Raw genomic sequence first — 17,764 nt, forward strand, 5'->3', positions numbered from 1 at the left:
GTTTCCGGGTGGGGAGGGTTCTGGAAGGAATAGGACTTCTCAGCTGAGCTGCTGTCTGTCTGTCTGTGTCTGCTGTCCCTGGGCGTCCCCGGGTCCTTACCTGGCTTCTCCCTGGGAGTCTGTCCATCCATGTAATGTCGTTCTGACTCTTCGTCGATTTGGGTCTTATTCACTCGCGCACACACTGTCATTGGGCATCTGTGCTAGGCCCTCTGTTGAGCCCTGGACACAGAGGTGAACGGGATGCTGTCCATCCCAGCTGATTCCTTGCTTTTTCTGTCTCATTTGCTTCATCCCTTCCCTCAGTGCTGGAAACCCTCTACTTGTTCCCATTAAAACTAAATCCACAGTCCTCACCATGGCAGACAGGGCCCCCAACGCTCCCTACCCTACTATCCTTCTGACCTCAATCTTATGACTCTCTCTCATGCCATAGCTGCACTGGTCACCTTGCTTCTGGAATGAACCAAGCTGGCTCTCACCTCAGGGCCTTTGCATGTGCTGCTATCTCCCTAGATTGCCCGTGGCTCACTCACTCACCTCCCTTAGTTTTATCTCAGTTTTTTTTTAATATAAATTTATTATTTTATTTTATTTTTGGCTGCGTTGGGTTTGTTTTTTTTTTATTGCTGCACGTGGGCTTTCTCTAGTTGCAGCGTGCGGGCTTCTCACTGCGGTGGCCTCTCCTGCCGTGGAGCATGGGCTCCAGGCACGCGGGCTCAGCAGTTGTGGCGCACGGGGTCAGTTGCTCCGCGGCATGTGGGATCTTCCCGGACCAGGGCCCGAACCCGCGTCCCCCGCATCGGCAGGCGGACTCCCAACCACTGAGCCACCAGGGAAGTCCTCATCTCAGTTTTACGTCCCACTTTTTTTCTTTGGTCCGGGCCACGTGGCTCATGGGATCTTAGTTTTCCGACCAGGGATCGAACCCACTCCCCCGGCAGTGAGAGCATGGAGTGCTGACCTCTGGACCGCCAGGGAATTCCCCCTACCTCCCTCTTTAAAATACCAGTCTCCATAATTCTCTGTCTCCTTTCCCTGGTTTATTTTTTCTTAGGATTTACCGCCATGGCTGTCACATTTTATGGGTCTGTATCTCCCACCTGAATGTCAGCTCCATGAGAACAGGGGCTGCACTCTGTTCCCTGCTGTATCCACAGCAGCTACTGCAGGGCTTGTCACACAGTGGATGCTGAATAAACATTTGTTGAAAGAAAGGAGACCATTAATTTATCCATCCTTTAAACTTGCCAGTGCGGGGCAATGCTGGGGACACAGTGGTGACTGAGACAGCCTTGGCCCTGCCCTTATGGGGCTCACAGTCCAGTCCCCAGACAATAATGATTTAGAATGCTCAGGGCTGGGATAGGGGAGTGGGACCCCAGAAATGGCACCTGACACAGACTGAGGGTCAAGGAGGGCTTCCTGGAGGAGAGGTCAGCTGAGCTGAGAACTGGAGGGTGAGCCGTGAGCCAGGTCCTGTCATGGGGACCAAGTGACTAAGACAGACCCAGCCCTGCCCTTCTTCACAGAGCTCTGTTCTCCCCCTCGGTCTCATAGAACTTTTGAGTCTGAAGATGTCTTAACTCTCTAGTTCAAACCTGTACCTTTCCCCGATTTCACAGCCTCCCGCCTTCCCTCCCTCTCTCCGCATCTCAGTCTCTGTTCTCTCTCCTTCTGTCTCTATGGTTGGCATTTCCTCAGTGTACCTCAGCTTCTCTTAACCCATCTGGATATTTCTCTAATTTTCCTTTCTGAACGTTTGTCTCTGTTTCTATCTCATCTCCCTCATCTCCGAGTGAGCTCCTTTTCTCTCTCTGGGTCTCTGTCTTCTCTCTCTCAGTGAGCTGGTCTCTTTACATCTCCCTCCCCACCTCTGTCGTCTCCATCTTTCCCTGCGTCTCTCTGTGTCTCTGTCTCTCCTTTCATGAAGCCTCTTCACCTACTCACTGATCCCCGAGATCAATCCAGAACCCCTCCACTCTGGCCCCAGCCTGGCACTGAATGAAGAGGGGCTGATCCAGGCCCCTACACCCACACAGTTCAGGCCGCCTGCTCTGTTAATAGTTAACCCAACCTCTATCTAGAATACACACCAGCCAGGCTGGGGGGTGACTCCCCTGGCCCCTACCCACCCACCAGCTGTTCTTAAAGGACCAGGTGTCCTCCACAGCTCTTTAGCCCCCACTGGGGCACAGCGCCCCCGTGTCTGGAGGCCTCTAGCTCTGAGGATGGGGGAGGGGAGCTACCCAGTACTTGGGTCTGCAGAGCTGGGTCAGGAGAGGCCACAAGATTGCCCAGGAGGGGTGCCCAGGCATGGGGCTCCATCCAGCGTCTCCCTTGCTCCTGGCTTATCGCCTGGTATATTTAATCAGGGGTGGTTTTCCCAGCCCTGCCCAGAGCCCAGGCTGGCAGTGCCAGGGGTGACAGAACACCTGAGACCCGGTGGCTGGGGGAGGGGACTCCTCAGTCCGAGAACTGAGGGTCCTCCAGATGTGGAGGACCAAGCCCTAGAGTCCCTAATATTTGGGAGTTGGGACATGAGGGTCTGCGGGATGTGTGGGAGGGACACCTGGATAACCAAGATGGGTCAGGACGTTAAGGTCTTCCAGATTGAGGTGATATAACATCTGGGTTCCTGAGACCTGGGGCAACCTAGGGTCTCACAGCCGTGTGACAGGGCTGTGCGGTGGCAGGACACACTGTCATTCCCCATCTCTCTGTCCATCCGTTGGCCTTTGCGCCCGGCTTTGCCCCCTTCACGAAATCTCCACCTCAGGGTCGCGGGGGAGGCCGCTGGGGTGCGGGCTGCCTCTTGGGGCCTCCCCCTACCCTTAACCCCTGCTTTGCCGCAGCCGGCTCAGGCCCCGCCCTCTGACGCCAGCGAGCAGGAAGTCCTGGTTAATAATCAGCCCGCCGGGACAGGTGCGGGACAAGGCCGCGCACATCAGAGGCGACCGCGGGGGGGAGGGCCTTTTACCCGGCCAGTCACGGTGTCTTAGGGCGGCCGCCGTTGAGGCTGGTCTCCAGAGATGGGCGCGCAGTTCAGGGCACCACCAGAGGCGAGAAGCAGTCACCTTGTATCTAGGGAACCTGTTAGTGTACCTCATGAGGTAAATTTCCTCTTTCCTCAGGCAGTCCCTCTAGCAATCTGGCCTAATTCTCTCCGTGCCTAGCAAGAACTCGCGGCCCGTCCCTTCTGGGAAGCCTCCGGATGCCCCTTGACCCTCCCCGTCGGTGGCACTGAGTCCTCCACCTTCGGGGGAGATACAGGGGATGGGCCAGAAGGGAAGGCTAGTTCCCGAGCTTGGCTGTGGCTCCCTCGCAAGAGCCTTAGTTCTGAGCCTTAGTTCTGTCATCTGGAAAACGGGCTGATGGCTAGAACGCTTGACTAGTTGGCCAGCATTTATAAAAACAGCCGGGGGGCCCACCTGAGTGAAGGGCGCCACCTGGAGGCTACAAGGCAACGTCCTCTCCCCTGCAGGATCAGTTCGGTCCCAAAGGGGGCGCAGCATCTCACGCAACTAAGGGACCAAGAAGGAAAAAACCCATCTTTCGGTTTATTGAAGGAGGGAGAGGGGATAGGGGAGAGGGGCAATAAAATGCTTTTGCTTCGTTTATAAAGAGCGAGATTTCAGGAGGCCCCTTCTCAAGGAGGGGCGGGGACACCTCTCCTCCAACTACAAGCAGCAGCAAAGCCAAGCCAAGGAGGGGAGAGGGAAACCGGAGGGGTCAAGGGACCCCAAACACCCCCTCGGACAGAAGCCACAAGTTTTCTCCCCCCACCCTCAATGCATCTACCCCAGGGGACCCATCTGGGATAAGGAGGGGACCCATCTGGGATAAGGAAGGGGGTATGTACACAGGCGGGGGAGGCACTGGGCTGGGTGGGAATAATTTATCCGCAGCAGCGGTGGGTGGCAAGGGGGGGGCGGATGGGCAGTAGACTCGTGGCAGTGGTGGCCTAGGGGTCCCGTTCTTTCTTAACCTTGATGTCTCCAGCAAGGATGGTGGCGATCTCTCCTTGCATGAAGGCCCAGGGGACAGAGGAGCCCACTAGCGGGCACTTGTCTCCACTGGGGCAGTACACCTCCCCAGCAGGACCCTGCGCCTTGATGAACTCCCGTGAGCAGGGAAAGCAAAACTTGTGTCCGGGCACTGAGGGGCACTGGACGAAGTGGGTGTCTTCCAGCCGCTCCCGGCACAGGGTACAGCACAGGGGAGCCCCAGGGGTCGCCCCAGTGCCGCTACCACCCCCGCTAACAGCTTCCGCCCCTGCTGTGGGGCTAACTTCTGCCTCACCGTTTCGGGCCACCAGACGATGCTGGGCTGGAGGCTGGGCCGCAGAGGAGGCTGCGGGGCTGGCGCCCCCTGTGCGCACAGGGCCCCCACCCCCTGCAGGGTCCTTGGGGGAGTGGCCAAGGGCCTCGGCCACGTTCTTCAGGGCGGCGATTGGCGAGGGCACAGCAGGGGTATCAGCAGAGAACGGGCCACCGGGTGCCACCCAGTGCCGCTGCTGCTGCTCCTCGGTGGTCATCTTCCCAGATGCCTCGCCCTCGGGCTCAGGGGACGCCTTGCGACGGCGCGGCGTGGGGGCCAGATTCCGGGATGGGGCTCGTGGGGGTGGGCCACAAAGAGCTGCAGGGGCTGGCTCTGGATACTGCTGGGGCAGGGCCTCGGCGGGAGCTGGCTCGCGGAAGGTGCGGACACCGTCGGTTAGCAGCTCCCCCAGCTGGCGCCACTCCCCTGAGCCGTGTCGGCGTTCATACTCGAGGTACTTGAAGCCTGATGAGGCCAGTGCCTTGCCCGGCTCCCGCAGAGCATCATGAAACATCTGGCGAGCCACGGCCAGGACTCCAGCATACACGTTGCCAGAACCACAGGGGTATTCGGTGAAGAGCTTCAACTCGAACTCATAGCCTGGCGGGCGGGCAGTAGCATCAAAGGCGAACACCCGTCCCACCAGCCCGTGATCCTTCTTGAAGCGGACATTGAAAGGGGCGCAGGCAGACAGCGCCAGCAGCTGTTCCCGCACGGCTTTGGGGCGCCCATGCCATTCCTCTGCCCGGCCCCTCATGGCCTCGTTCAGTTCTGCCAGGCAGTCCGCATTCCTCTGCTGCTTCTCCTTCTCGAAATCGGAGCCGAAGGCTGGACGGGCAGGACTCAAGCCGGGTGCCAGCGTCAGACCTCGGCTTCCCAGGCCAGACACCGCAGCTGCCAGCAGCCCGGGGGGCACCAAGCCGGGCATGGAGCCAAGCAAGGCCCTTCGCGCCCCCTCCGCCACAGCTTCCTCGCGGCCCAGTCCATTGGCCAGGCGGGACCCCAGGGTGTACTCCAGGGCGGGCGAGGGCAAGGGGAGGCGGCCCGACGATGTGGCCCTGTCATAGCGGTCCTGGCCTGAGACAGCGCCGCCTGTCCCCGACGGCTGGGGCTGGGCCTGTGGAGGCGGCAACTGAGGCCCCTGTGCAGCGGCGGCTGCCAGGTCCTTAGTGGTCGGGTGCTTGAGGGCCGGGGGCCCCGGCGAGCGGCCCTCGGGGAGCACGTGGCTTCGCTTGAGCTGCCGGGCGGCATCGATGAGCAGCTCGATGCGATCCGCGCCCTCGAAGTTCACGCAGCCGCGGCACACGGCCTCACTGAAGTCCCACACCATGGCCCACGGCATCTTGGGCAGGTCGCACAGGTAGCACCACTGGCGGCGGGAAGCCTGCACGGACGCCATAGCCCCCGCACGCGCGCCTCCGAGCCCCCGCGTTCCACCCGCCGCCGACGTTCGATCCGCGCCGCCAACGTTCGATTCGTGTCCCCGGGACCGCGCGAGCCACGGTCGGGCCTCTGGCTCGGCCTCCCCGCGGATCCAGGCCCGGCCCCCCTTCCCCGCCCCCTGGGCCCCAAGCCTTTTTCCTCACTCCCGCCTCCTCAAAGGCAAGCAGAGGCACGTCGGCGCTCCCGCCGGGTCCGAGCTCCGGGGCGCGGCGCACAGCTCGGGCCCCGCGATAGGCCGCGGGCGCCGCCGCCTCGGGCTCCCGCCGCTCCCGCCACTGCCGCTGCAACTGCCGCCGCAGCCGCCGCCGCCGCCGCCGCCTCCTCCACCTCCTTCTGCCCCAGAGGCCGCTACGCAGGGAAAGTTACATAACGCGCCGGCAAAGCCTTCTGGGAAACGTAGTCCCTCCGGGGCCGTTTCTTAAAGGGGACCGCCGGCTGCCGGAGGGTAGGGGCTCACAGCCTCTCCGCTGCGCAACCTTTACCCCTCCTCGCCGGGGGGGCAGGGAGTTTGACTGGCTCCAAGCAGCTCGAGCAAAAGGGTTGGGGACGGGGATGTGATACGAATGGTGAGAGCCACCACGTATTCAGAAAGTGTAGCGGGCGGACTGGCTTCCGGGCGGCCAGTCTCTGCTCCGACTTGCTTTGCAGCTTTAGACAAGTCTTGCCTTCTCTGAGGCTCAGTTCCCCGCCCTTCAAAGGTGGGCCAATGACCGGTTACGAAGGCAGCAGCTCCTGGGGCGGGGCGGAGGGGCCTTAATTGGACGTTTTCGGGGGTGGGGGGAAGGGAAGCTGTCAATTTAGTGTTGGGCAGGACCGTCCACTTGGCACTTCGTCTTGCCCAGGATCTTGGATATAAGCCTCTGACTGGGGCCAACAAAAGCCGGAGAAAGGAGAGGACTGACGGTCTCAGCCTCAGTTGCTTTATCTGTTAAAAGGAGTGGTCGAGCGCCCCTCTCTTCCAGCTCTGCGGGCGCGCTCTGGTCTCCAAGGGGTTACACTGTCAGTTTCTCCGCCCCCCCACCCCAACTTCACTACAATTCCCAAAATGCTCTACGGGGCGAACAAACTGACGCACTTCCGCTGTCTAGGAGGTTGGGGGAGGCCTTCCCGATTCCCGCTGGCTGTCCATAACCCCCCCCCCGCCTCAATTTCTGGGGGATCTTTTCGAGCACCGGGTGAGAGGGTCCTTACACCCTCTAGGGCTCACCAATTTGGGGGGGCGGAAAGGAGGCCAGAGATGGCAACATAGTTTCTGGGGAGAGCGAGAACCAGACCACCTTTCTCCAACCTTGGGTGCTCACTACCTGATAGGCCCAAGCAGGCTTTGGCGACCCCCATGTTTTTTTCTTCCTGGCGATGGAACACTGCAGGGCAGGCTTGGAGAGGGGGCATGTGGAGGAGAGACAGGTCTCCAGCTTCTAACCCACATCAGCCTCTTCCTCTCTCTAGGCCTGGGTCTGTGTTAAGCGCTTAAAAATATTTGAATGACTTGCCAGGGTTGCATTCATTAGTAGTTTTCAAACTAATCAGGGAATGCCTGCCCCCACTCTCCCTCATCCCGCTGCAACCATAGCAGGTCTGATTTTATGTTACCCAAATTTCAGACTCAGCTTCACCATTTTGTTTACCACCTGTATTATTAACATTTTTCTTGAAGTTGACTCCTGTGAATCAAACACTATTTACTTTTGCCTCATCCTAAGCAGTATTATGTGCATGATCATGGGTTTTATGTACTAGGTACATTTTTACAAAATAAAACTACATACACATATAACCATAGAACAGTTAAAAAGGCCATCCACATATCGCCTAAAATTGTCTTTGGGCCATTCTTTAGTAAACAGTAGTTGGAGTCAGGAGTTCTGGCCGGAGGCTGGCTTCAGGTGGACTGGATTGGCCCCTGACAAATTTAGGGCAAGTCCCTAAACTTCTCAGGAAAAAATGGAGACCCCCTAAAATCGGCTTTTCATTGGGTACCTTCAGGTTAAAATGCAAACATGCAAATAAATTCTTAGCATGGCACCTGGCCCAGAAAAGGAGCACCATAAATGAAAGTTGTTTTTAAGCTCCCATTACTTAAAAGATTCAACCTTTCTTCTGTGTTGGGCAATGCTGAGGACACAGCAGTGACTAAGATAGGCTCAGGCCTTGCCCTGACAAGGCTCATCCTGGTGATGGAGGGTCATTCAATTTAAATTTACTCAAATGATTACTTAACTGCCTTTCTTTCACAACTGCTGGGGGAAAGGGGGGGGGTGGTCAGGAAAGGCTTTCCTGAGGAGGTGGTATTTGAGCTGTGACCTGAAGGATGAAGAGAATGTAGTTGTAGGCAGCAAAGACACCTAAATCTTTATGCCCGTATTACAGATGAGGACAGTGGGGCCCATAGTTACACAGCTGGCCAGGGCAGCACCAGGGGTTGAGCCAGGTCTGAGTCCAGGGTGATGGCTATTAGCTACTTTGCTACCAGGCTCTGCAGCCAGTTTGGGAGTAAAAAAGAGAACCAGCTCCTCCCTTCATGAAACTATACGGGAAGCAGGCTTTAAATAGATAAGGGCATGTGTTCATTTAGTGACCACAGGATGCTGAGAGAGGATCAAGAAACAGACCCACCCTAGCCTGGGGGAAGGAATCCAGGATGTCCTCCCAGAGATGACATTTAGGGTGGTATCCGAAGGATGAAAAAGTAGGAATAAGATTTGAACACAGGACTTGATGGCTTTAAGGAAAAAAAAAAAAGTCTGGAAAACCACCAGCCTCTAAAACTTCAAGGGGGTGTCACCTGCCCATGGAGGGATGAGGCAGGTGTAGGCGTTGGAACTTCAGGCCTGTCTCAGACAGAGCCCCAAGTAATTATATTAAAAATAAGTTTATTGATATCTTGTCACCACTGGGGAGCACAGAGGGGGTTGAGCTCTGGAGGTCAGAGACCAACGGGAGGCAGAAGGCTCAACCTACACCAGTGAGAACTCCACCCGCCCCTAGGGTACAGACTGCAATAGCCTCTGCATCCATTTTCTGACTTGTCTTGAAACTCCCACCCGCTCCAAAGTCTGGGTAGGGGAAGTGGGTCAGTTGTCTTCAAGTCAAGGCCAGGAGTTCTGTTAGGGGAGGGGGATGTGCAGGTTCCCTCCGCAACCCACGAAGGGCAATAATAAATAACGTAAAATCCATGGCTTAGAAGTCAGGGTTAAGGAAAGCAGCCAGGCAGACAGCGCTGTACTGATAAGGGCTGGGGGGCCCATCAAGGAGGCCCCCCAGAATCAGGCACTAACTAGTACAGGGAGTGGGGTGCTCGTGCCCCGCAGCAGGGAGCCCGGGTGCAGCTGGGATGGGGAAAGTGCATTGCCCTCCTCCACTGGGCTAAGCTGGGGGGAGGAGGTGCAGGCAGAAGGTGCGCAGACAAGCTTGAACCCCACGGCAGATGTCACGGAGATTTCCACCGCCCCCGCCTCTTCCGTGTAGGGAAACTTTTCCTCCTTTTGTGTGGTGGGGAGTCATGGGGAGGGAGTGGGGCGGGCGGCGGCCGGGGGGCCCCCTCCTCGCTCCTAGGGGCAATGATCACCCCCCTGGCTGCCACCACAGCCCCGTCCACGACTGCAGCCACCACGGACACAGGCTCTGGGGTGACCTCCACCTTGGGGGAGGGGGGGGACAAGACAGGCCTGGGCGGTGGAGGTGGGGGCGGGGGCGGGGGCAGTGGGTCAGCGGGGGTTCCGGGCAGAAGGGGCAGCAGGGCGCTGAGGGCTTCGCTCAGTTGGGCTAGTCCCTGGCGAAGGGTGCCGGCCAGCTCCCGGATGGCGTTGGCAGTCTCCTGCTGGGCCCGCAGGAAGTCCAGGGAGGGGTCTGGGGCCGAGGGTGGAGGCAGTGGAGGGGAGGGGGAGCTGGAAGGCGAGGGTGCCACTTGGACCTGCTGCGGTGGCTCGGGGGGTGGTGGCAGCGGAGGGGCTGGGGGGGGTGGAGACAAGGCCAGGCGGGGCAGCTGGATGGTCTGCAGGGCCGGAGGGGGCGGGGACTCACGCTCCTTGGGTGCCGGGCAGCCCCCTTCCTGAGGATTGCAGGAGGGTCTGGCCCAAGGCTCCGGGCTGCTCGAGCCCCCCTTGCTGTGGGCTGGTGTATCTGTGGAGAGAGAGATGTAGGTAAGATGTGGGGGACCCCTAACGCTGTCATGATTTCCCTTTCCCACCTCCCACCCACCCTGGACCCAAAGGCATCCTTTTCAAACCTAAGTCAGGTCATGCCTTGGAGCAGAAGCCCCATGACCCAGGGGAGAGAGACAAAATATTTAACAATAATCTGGTGGCCGATACCAGCCTTAATGGAACAGGGTCCTGGAGGTCCCCTGCCGAGCCAAGCAGCTCTTATCTCATTCAGTGTAAATGCCAACATGCTAGAAGGCTCTGAACCATCCACACCCACCCCCCCGCCCCCCCTCAGGCAGCACTGCTGGATCCTGGGGAGGCCCCACGGGAGGAGGGCCTGGAGAAGAGGTTGGGTGGCTGGAGTAGGAGAAGGGGGAACTTCTGGAGGCGGGGAGTAGGGGGCTCTCTCCAGTCAGGAGGGCAGGATTTCAGTCTCAACTCTGGTCTGTGTCAGTTTAACCCCAAGCCTGCGGGGCTTCCTCCGCCCCCTCTCACCTGGGATCTCATTCGTGCTCACGGACTTGAAGAGTCCACGAGCAGAGGCGCCCAGGTTTCCGGGCCCAGCCTGAAGCTCTCCCTCTGGCTGTGTACTCGGCATATCCCCTCCAGTAATCCCGTCCTATAATGCCTCCAACCCCCTTGCCTGGAGCTGAGCTCCTGGCCCTCCCCCAACCTGCTCCTCCCTCAGCCACCCCATGTCAGATGCTGGCAGCTCCATCCTTCTAGCTGCTCGGGACAAAAACGCACTCTTCTCTCCCAAGACACCACTCGTGTACAAATACCGTTGGCTCTGCCTTCAAACTAATCCAACATCTGTCCTCCTCCACGGCCCCCACCCTGGTCCAACCACCACCATCTCCCAACCTGGACTATTCACTGGGCTCCCAGCCCACACCCCCGCCCCTTAGAGTCTGTTCTCCACCAGCAGCCTCAGGGGTCCAACTAAAATACACCACAGTTATGCGCTACAGGAAAGTAGCTACTCACAAAGGACCACATGTCATATGATCCATTTACATGCAATGTCCAAAATAGGCAAATCTTACAGAGACAGAAAGTAGATTAGTGGTTGCCTAGGGCTGGGCAGAGATGGGGGAATGAGGCGGGGGGTTGATGGCTAAGAGGTACAGGGTTTCTTTCCGCAGTGATGAAAATGTTCTAAAATTGACTGTAGTGATGGTTGTGCAGCTCTATGCATATACTAAATGCCACTGAATTGTATGCTCTAAATGGGTAGGTTGTATGGTATGAGAATTCTACCTTAATAAAGATGTTAAAAAAATACAAGTGAGATGTCTTTCTCTGCTCAAAAGCCTCCTGTGGCTACTATCTCACCCACAGTAAAAGCAAAGTTTTCAAGGTCCCCACGATGTGCCTCCATTGCCTCCCTAACCTCGTCTCCCACTCCTTCTCTCACTCTCTTTCGTTCACTTGACTGCAGCCAAACTGGCCTCCCTGCAGGGGCTCATACACTTTTTTTTTTAAATTTTGGCCACGCCGGGCGGCATGTGGGATCTTAGTTCCCCGATCAGGGATCAAACCCGAGCACCCTGCGTTGGAAGCACAGAGTCTTAACCACTGGACCACCAGGGAAGTCCTGGGTCCTCATACACTTTAGGCCCGCTCCTGCCTCAGGGCCTTTGCACTTTCTGTTCCTTCAGCCTGGAAAGATCTTTCCCCAGACACCTGCTTGGCTCCCTCCCTCACCTCCTCCAGCGTCTGCTCAAACATGGCCTCCTTGGAGAGACCTTCCTTGACCCTCCGTCTGAAGCAGCTCTGTCCTTTTCTCTCTCCTAGCCCTACCTGATTTCTTTTATAGCACTTATCTCCACCTGGCATGGGATCGCTCTGTGTTTGTGGTCTGTCTCCTCCTCCTTATGTCAGCTCCATCAGGCAGGGCTTTGTTTTTGTTCACTGCTGTTTACCCAGCGCCTAGAACAATGTCCAGCACAAAATTTTGTCTTTAATGAGAAAAGAACTGTGGTTTCCTGGGAGTCAGTACTGATTGGGCACGTCCTGGCAACAACCCTCCCGCAGGTCCGCAGCACCCACAGGGGACAGTCCAGGCCTCTCTCTAGGGCTACAAGGCCTCAGCTTTTGCCCCTTTCTATTCTTCTTCCTTGCCTCAGTGCACATCTTGTTCCCTCTTCCAGGATCACTATACCCCCACACCCCCAGGCTCGAAGGCTGGGGCTTCAGACTCTTTGGGCCGGCCGGCCTGGGCAAGTAAGAGAGGCTGGCAGAGAGACAATAACCAGAGCTAACGGTGGCTGGACACTTTCCTGGCCGACCCTGGGCGCAGTGGCTAAGTTCTCCTATGTTATTTCACCCAGTCCTCCGAGCCAGTCTTTGGGGTACGTGCTATCAGTATTAGCCCATTTTACAGATGAGGTGACTTGAGGCCCAAAGAGGTATCACAGAGCTGGTGAATGGGAGAAGAGGACTTTGAACCAGGCAGGTTCTGGAGCCTATGCTTTTAACCATTCCTTGGGCTGGGGCTGTGGGCTTGACGGTGGGGTGGTGAGTCTTCTTCATAAAGGGCATGAGAATTCCAGCCACCTGGAAAAATATATGGCTTTTCTAGTCTACCGAGTAAAAAGAACAGAAAAGGGGCCCAGCCTTCATGCCCACAGGGCTCACAGGCGTCATGTAAGGACCACCGTGAGAGTTAAAATCATAGTTATTCGCAACCTTTGGGCCTCAGTTTCCCCACCTGTAAATGGATGTGTGTGAACATAGGACCAAGTAACCCTGTAAAGGAATATCTCCCTGAGGGCCGTTACAGGCATTGAGTGAATTACCATGGGCCAGGGCATAGGCCAGTACCTGGCATATAATAAGGTCTCAATGTGGTTGTTACTGTTCTTTCATTCAAATATTAGGTCACAAGATAAATGGTTCTTATCTCTCCTTCCAGTGTCAACAAAGATGCCTCAGGCTGCCCCAGGCCCTGTTCCTGTCCTTCAATCAGAGCAGTTCCTCTTTTAAGAGTTTTACACAGTGGGTAATCTCTGTGTGAGATTCTAATCAAGGACACTTTAAGCACATACCTGCCTCAGGGTCTTTGCACCTGCTGTTTCCTCCAGCTGCAGTACTCTTCCCCCAGATATCTATTTGGCTCAGTCTCTCTATTCAGGTCCTCTGCTCAAATTTCCCCTCTCTACAGAGGCCCCCTTTCCATCACTCACTATCCTCTTAACATGCTTTGTTTTACTTCTTTTAGTTCTTATCACCTCTTTGTATAATCTGCTTTGGGGGATTACTTGTTTGTCCTCTGTCTCCGTAACTAGAATGTCAGCTCCATAAGGGATGGAAAATTCTTTCTTCAGAGTATTCCCAGCACCTACCACGGTGTCTGCCTCAGAATACGCGCTCAATAAATATCTGTTGAATGAATGAATAAGGGGTTGTACAGCTTTTGAAGTAATAAGTTTGCCATCTCCACGCTGGTTCAATGGGGCCATTTCACAGGTAGAAACACTGAGGTTTGATTCGTATTGAGTACAAGGGTCCCGAGTGATTGTGTCTTTCTCTGGCTTAAGACACTTTCATGCCTCCCAAATGCCCTCAAGATAAAATCCAAAGTCCTGACCTTTATTTTAAACCACATGTGATCCAATTCTGGCACACCCATTAACTCGTAGTCAATATTAACTGTTTATATATATGTAAACTACTTACATATTTACATATATATGTATGCATATATATGGTATATATCAGGCCATCTAGCCAGTGGTTAAGTGCATGCACGGCGAGTTGGACACAACCTATATTCAAGTTCCAACCCTTCTACTTACTTACTTGCTGTGTGACCTTGGGTGGGTGAATGAACCTCTCAGAAATTCCATGATCCTGAGCTGCCTTGTTGGATCATGTGCCCCCGCTTTCTCTAAACCCTTGTATGGCTCCCCATAGTACTTAGAATAAAATTGAACTCCTTATCTCAGCCTAAAGGTCCTGCAAGGTTTGGCTTTTGCTGACCTCTCTGATCTCATCTCAAAACATGTCCTTTCTTTAATCTTTCCACTCTCCCTTCCTCCCCTCCCCTAACTGGGCAGCATCTCTCAGTTTCCTAAACTGGCCAAGCTTTCTTGTCTCCAAGCCACTGTACATGCTGTTCTCCAGGAACACTTTCCCGTCTCTTCTTCATCCTCACTCTTTGCATCTCGGCTCTGATGGCTCCTTCTCCAGGAAGCCCTCCTTGAATTCCCAGTCTGGATCAGATGTCCCCTAGGGACTCTCATAGCCCAGCCCTGCCTGCTTTGAGTCATCACTGTCTATACATGGGTCTGTCTCCCCCAGTGGACTGTGAGCCCCAGAAGGACAGGCCTGAGGATGTCTCAGTCACATCTCTGTCCCCAACACTGTCCAGCTCGGGGCAGTTGACTGGGGAATAGCTGTGGAAGAAATAATCATCCAGAGTTAGGGCTGAGTGGGGAGTTTTGTACTCCACTCTCCCCACCTCCTCTACTCAGGGCATGACCTTGGGAAAATTTCCAAACCTCCCTGAGTCTTTGATTTATAAAATGGTGAAACAGTTCGTGCTTCACAGCACTGGTAATTATATCAATAGCTAGCAAGGAAGTAATGTACCAAGCAAATTACACATATTAACTCATTTAATCTTCCCAGCAACCTCTGAGGCGGGGACCATTTTTTATCCCCATTTTATGGATGTAGAAACTGATGTGCAATAACTTATCCCAAATGACACAGTTGAGTGGCAAAGTTGTAACTGGAGCCCAGACTATCTGCCTTCAGAGTCACTCCCCCTACACTACAGTTTAATGAAATCATGGGTGAGCTGATGATCCCATGTGTGGACTCTGGAGCCAAGCCTCCTAGGTCTGGGTTCCATTCCCGATTCCGACCATTACCACACTTTTCTGAGCCTCAGTCTCCACAGGTGTAAAATGGGGATTATAACAGTAACCCCCTTCCCACAGCTATAGGGAGGATCTGATGAACCATATAAAGGGCTTGGAACAGCATCAGGCACAAAGTAAAATTTCTGTTTGCTTTTGCTGAGGTGATGCTGAAGGAACTCACCTGCCCGTCGGTCCTCCTTGCGGTCGTCAGACAACACACAGCGTTGGGCGCAGGCGCTTGGGGCCGGTGGCTGTGAAGAGGCGGCCGCGGAGGGCTGCTCTGCCCCTGCACCAGCTCCTGGCCCCGCCACACCCGGCCCCAGGATGGCAAAAATGGTCTCCTCCTCGGCGGAGAAAGCGTCCTCGGCGGCAGGCCCGGTGCCCTGTGTGGAGTGCGGCACGCGAGCCAGCTTCTCCTTGGTGCGGCGCTTGAAGTCGTTCCAGCGCTTCTGCACCTCCTGGCCAGTGCGCTTCCAGCTGGTGATGCCGTTGATCTTGGCGGCAATGCCGTCCCACACACGCCGCCGCTCGGCCACGCTCACCCGACGGCTCTGAGCGCCGTAGAGCTGCGGGTAGTGGGCGCGCACCTCACGGATCAGGATCTGGTTCTCTTCGAACGAGAAGCGCGGCTTGCGCAGCCGGGTGGTCTCTTCCGCTTCGCCCGCCGCCGCCGAGGCCATGGCGCCCCCCGACGCCGCCGTCCGGCCGCCTGGCGCATGGGGGGCGCCGGCGCTGCGGGCACAGGGCGCACGGCGCTGGCAGGGGTTCAGCGGCCCCGCGCCGTCCGCCCCACCCCGGCCGCCCCGATACCGTCTCCTATGTCCCCGGGGATAGGGGTGGGGGCGAAGGGCGGACGGAGGCGACGGGCAGCGGGGGTCCGTCAGAGTGCCTAATAATAGATGACACCGGCTGAGCGCTCATCTTGTGCCTGGCGCGGCGCAAAGTGCCAGGCCATGGAGTTGATGTTAATTGGGTATGGGTATGGAGGAGTGGAGGGAAATGAGGAAAAGCGGAAGGAAGAGGGGGTGTCTGCGGGAGTTAGAGGAGAATTGGGGGCATAGGAGGATGGGAAATGGAAGGAGAATGGGGGTATCTCGGGGGTCAAAGAAGCACGAGGGTGATGGGGTTAAGGAGATGTTGAAGAGGAGATGCAGCAGGAAGGGGGGGATCTGGAGCAGAGGAGCGCTCTGGGGGTTCCAGGGCAATGGGACGTCTGTAAGACCAATAAGAGAAGTGGTCCTTAGAGGAGCAGTCCAGAAATAATCGTGAACTGGGGGCTCCTAGGACAGTGGAGAAACTGGGAGAATAAAATATTAGGCATTAGGGTCTGCGGGGATTGTGGGGGCTTTGGGGATTGCCACGAATCAAGGGGAGCCCTGAGGGTTATGAGGGTCCGGGATTAGGAGGGGCCAACTGGGGCTACGGGAGACTCTGGGAAGAGTGAGGGTCGCGGAGGGTGGGGACCGAGTTGGGCCGCGGGTCACTCACCGGCGCCGCCGCAGCCCCCGCCTGCCCGTCGGTCAAGACTCGGGCTTCTGCGGCCTCTTCCCTCCCCCTGCCGGCTTTCTCCCTCCCCTTCTGGGCCCCGCCCCCGGCCGCCCCGCGAGCCAAGGCGCAGGCGCACCTAGCGCCAGACGGTCCCCCAACGCCCGAACCTCTTGGGTTTCACTCCTCCCGCCAGAGCGCAAGCGCAGAATTGCCCTCCACCGGCCTCCGTAAGCGGGCCGCAGTTGCGCAGGCGCAAGGTTAGCGCAGCGCTCTTTCCCCTAGCTCTCTGATGCCACAAGAACGCACGCTCAAAACCCTCGCACGCATGCGCGCCTTTCTCTCCCCGCTAGCTTTGGTACTCGGACTCCGTCTCTGCGCAGGCGTAGCAATCCTTGGAGGATGAGGGAGAGACCTTGGAGAGTGATGGGACCGAATGGTTTCCTAGCCTTTCGGACCGTCTTCCAGCCCACCCAGCCCTCTAACTATGCCTGTGTCTCTTAGAGGACAGGGAGGGAGACGGTGCTGGAAGGAAGCGGTTCGTTTCCATGACAACTGCGTGGGTGGGGTGGGGAGCGTAACAAAACTGGCTTTGCAGCCCCTTATACCCGCCCCTGCGCGGGGCTGCTCGGGATCTGCTAACTACTACCCGTAGGGGCGGGGCACCCTGGGGATATTCGGCTCCAGGCGGGTGCAGTAACCATAGCAACTCATCTACCTTCCAACCCTACCTGGTGGGACCCGTGTCCACACACGTCACGGCTGGCACGCAGGGAGGGAGATAAGAGGGAGAGCTTCTTGGCTGGTAAGGGGTGATCCTAGCACAGGCATGACTTTAAGCAAATGCATGGAGGCAGGAATGAACCTAGAACACGGGTTCTAGCTGGAAGGTAGGATGATGGAGTTAAGTCTACACTGAGAAATTTGTAGCTTAGCATCCTGCTGGAGTTCTCAAGGTCATTCCACAAACAGTGCTTCATTCATCATTCAAACAAATATTTATTGAGCACCTATTCAATTCTAGGTGCGGTGAATATAGAAGACAAAAATCTGTACGCTCATGGAGCTCACTTTGTAGTTGGGAGAGTGAAACATTTAGCAAAATTAATAAGATATATAAGCGAAAAGGTGATAAGTACCATGAAATAAATGGAAGTAGGCAAAAGGGTTGGGGAGTATGGGGTGTGTGTGTGTGTGTGTGTAATTTTATTATTATTTTTTAAAGTAAATTTATTCATTTTTGGCTGCGTTGGGTCTTCGTTGCTGCATGTGGGCTTTCTCTAGTTGTGGTGAGCAGGGGCTACTCTTTATTGAGGTGCACGGGTTTCTCACTGCAGTGGCTTCTCTTGTTGCGGAGCGTGGGCTCTAGGTGCACGGGCTCTAGGTACGCAGGCTCAGTAGTTGTGGCACACGGGCTTAGTTGCTCCGCAGCATGTGGGATCTTCCTGGGACCAGGGCTCAAACCCATGTCCCCTGCGTTGGCAGGCGGATTCTTCACTG

General features: G+C 56.3%; 2 protein-coding genes across 3 annotated transcripts; both read right to left on the bottom strand.

Moving 5' to 3' along the window:
• Nucleotides 1-3,536: 3,536 nt before the first annotated feature.
• On the bottom strand, nucleotides 3,537-8,466 carry IRF2BP1 (interferon regulatory factor 2 binding protein 1). Its single transcript, XM_004271147.4, has one exon. The coding sequence runs from the start codon at nucleotides 5,717-5,719 to the stop codon at nucleotides 3,965-3,967; it is 1,755 nt and encodes a 584-aa protein (XP_004271195.1). The 5' UTR covers nucleotides 5,720-8,466; the 3' UTR covers nucleotides 3,537-3,964.
• Nucleotides 8,467-8,619: 153 nt separating this feature from the next.
• Nucleotides 8,620-16,397, bottom strand: MYPOP (Myb related transcription factor, partner of profilin). Of its 2 annotated transcripts, XM_004271146.3 has the most exons (3): nucleotides 16,268-16,397; nucleotides 14,961-15,511; nucleotides 8,620-9,885 (listed from the first exon to the last, which is right to left on the bottom strand). In XM_004271146.3, exons 2-3 carry the CDS (start codon nucleotides 15,457-15,459, stop codon nucleotides 9,194-9,196), a joined length of 1,191 nt encoding a protein of 396 aa, XP_004271194.1. In that variant the 5' UTR covers nucleotides 15,460-15,511; nucleotides 16,268-16,397; the 3' UTR covers nucleotides 8,620-9,193. The 2 variants fall into 2 exon arrangements, with proteins under 2 accessions (XP_004271194.1, XP_049558681.1); XM_049702724.1 differs by having other exon boundaries at nucleotides 14,961-16,348.
• Between the last annotated feature and the right edge of the window lie 1,367 nt (nucleotides 16,398-17,764).

This window comes from Orcinus orca, chromosome 20 (genome assembly GCF_937001465.1).
Source record: "Orcinus orca chromosome 20, mOrcOrc1.1, whole genome shotgun sequence".
In the NCBI taxonomy this organism is placed as follows: Eukaryota; Metazoa; Chordata; class Mammalia; order Artiodactyla; family Delphinidae; genus Orcinus; species Orcinus orca.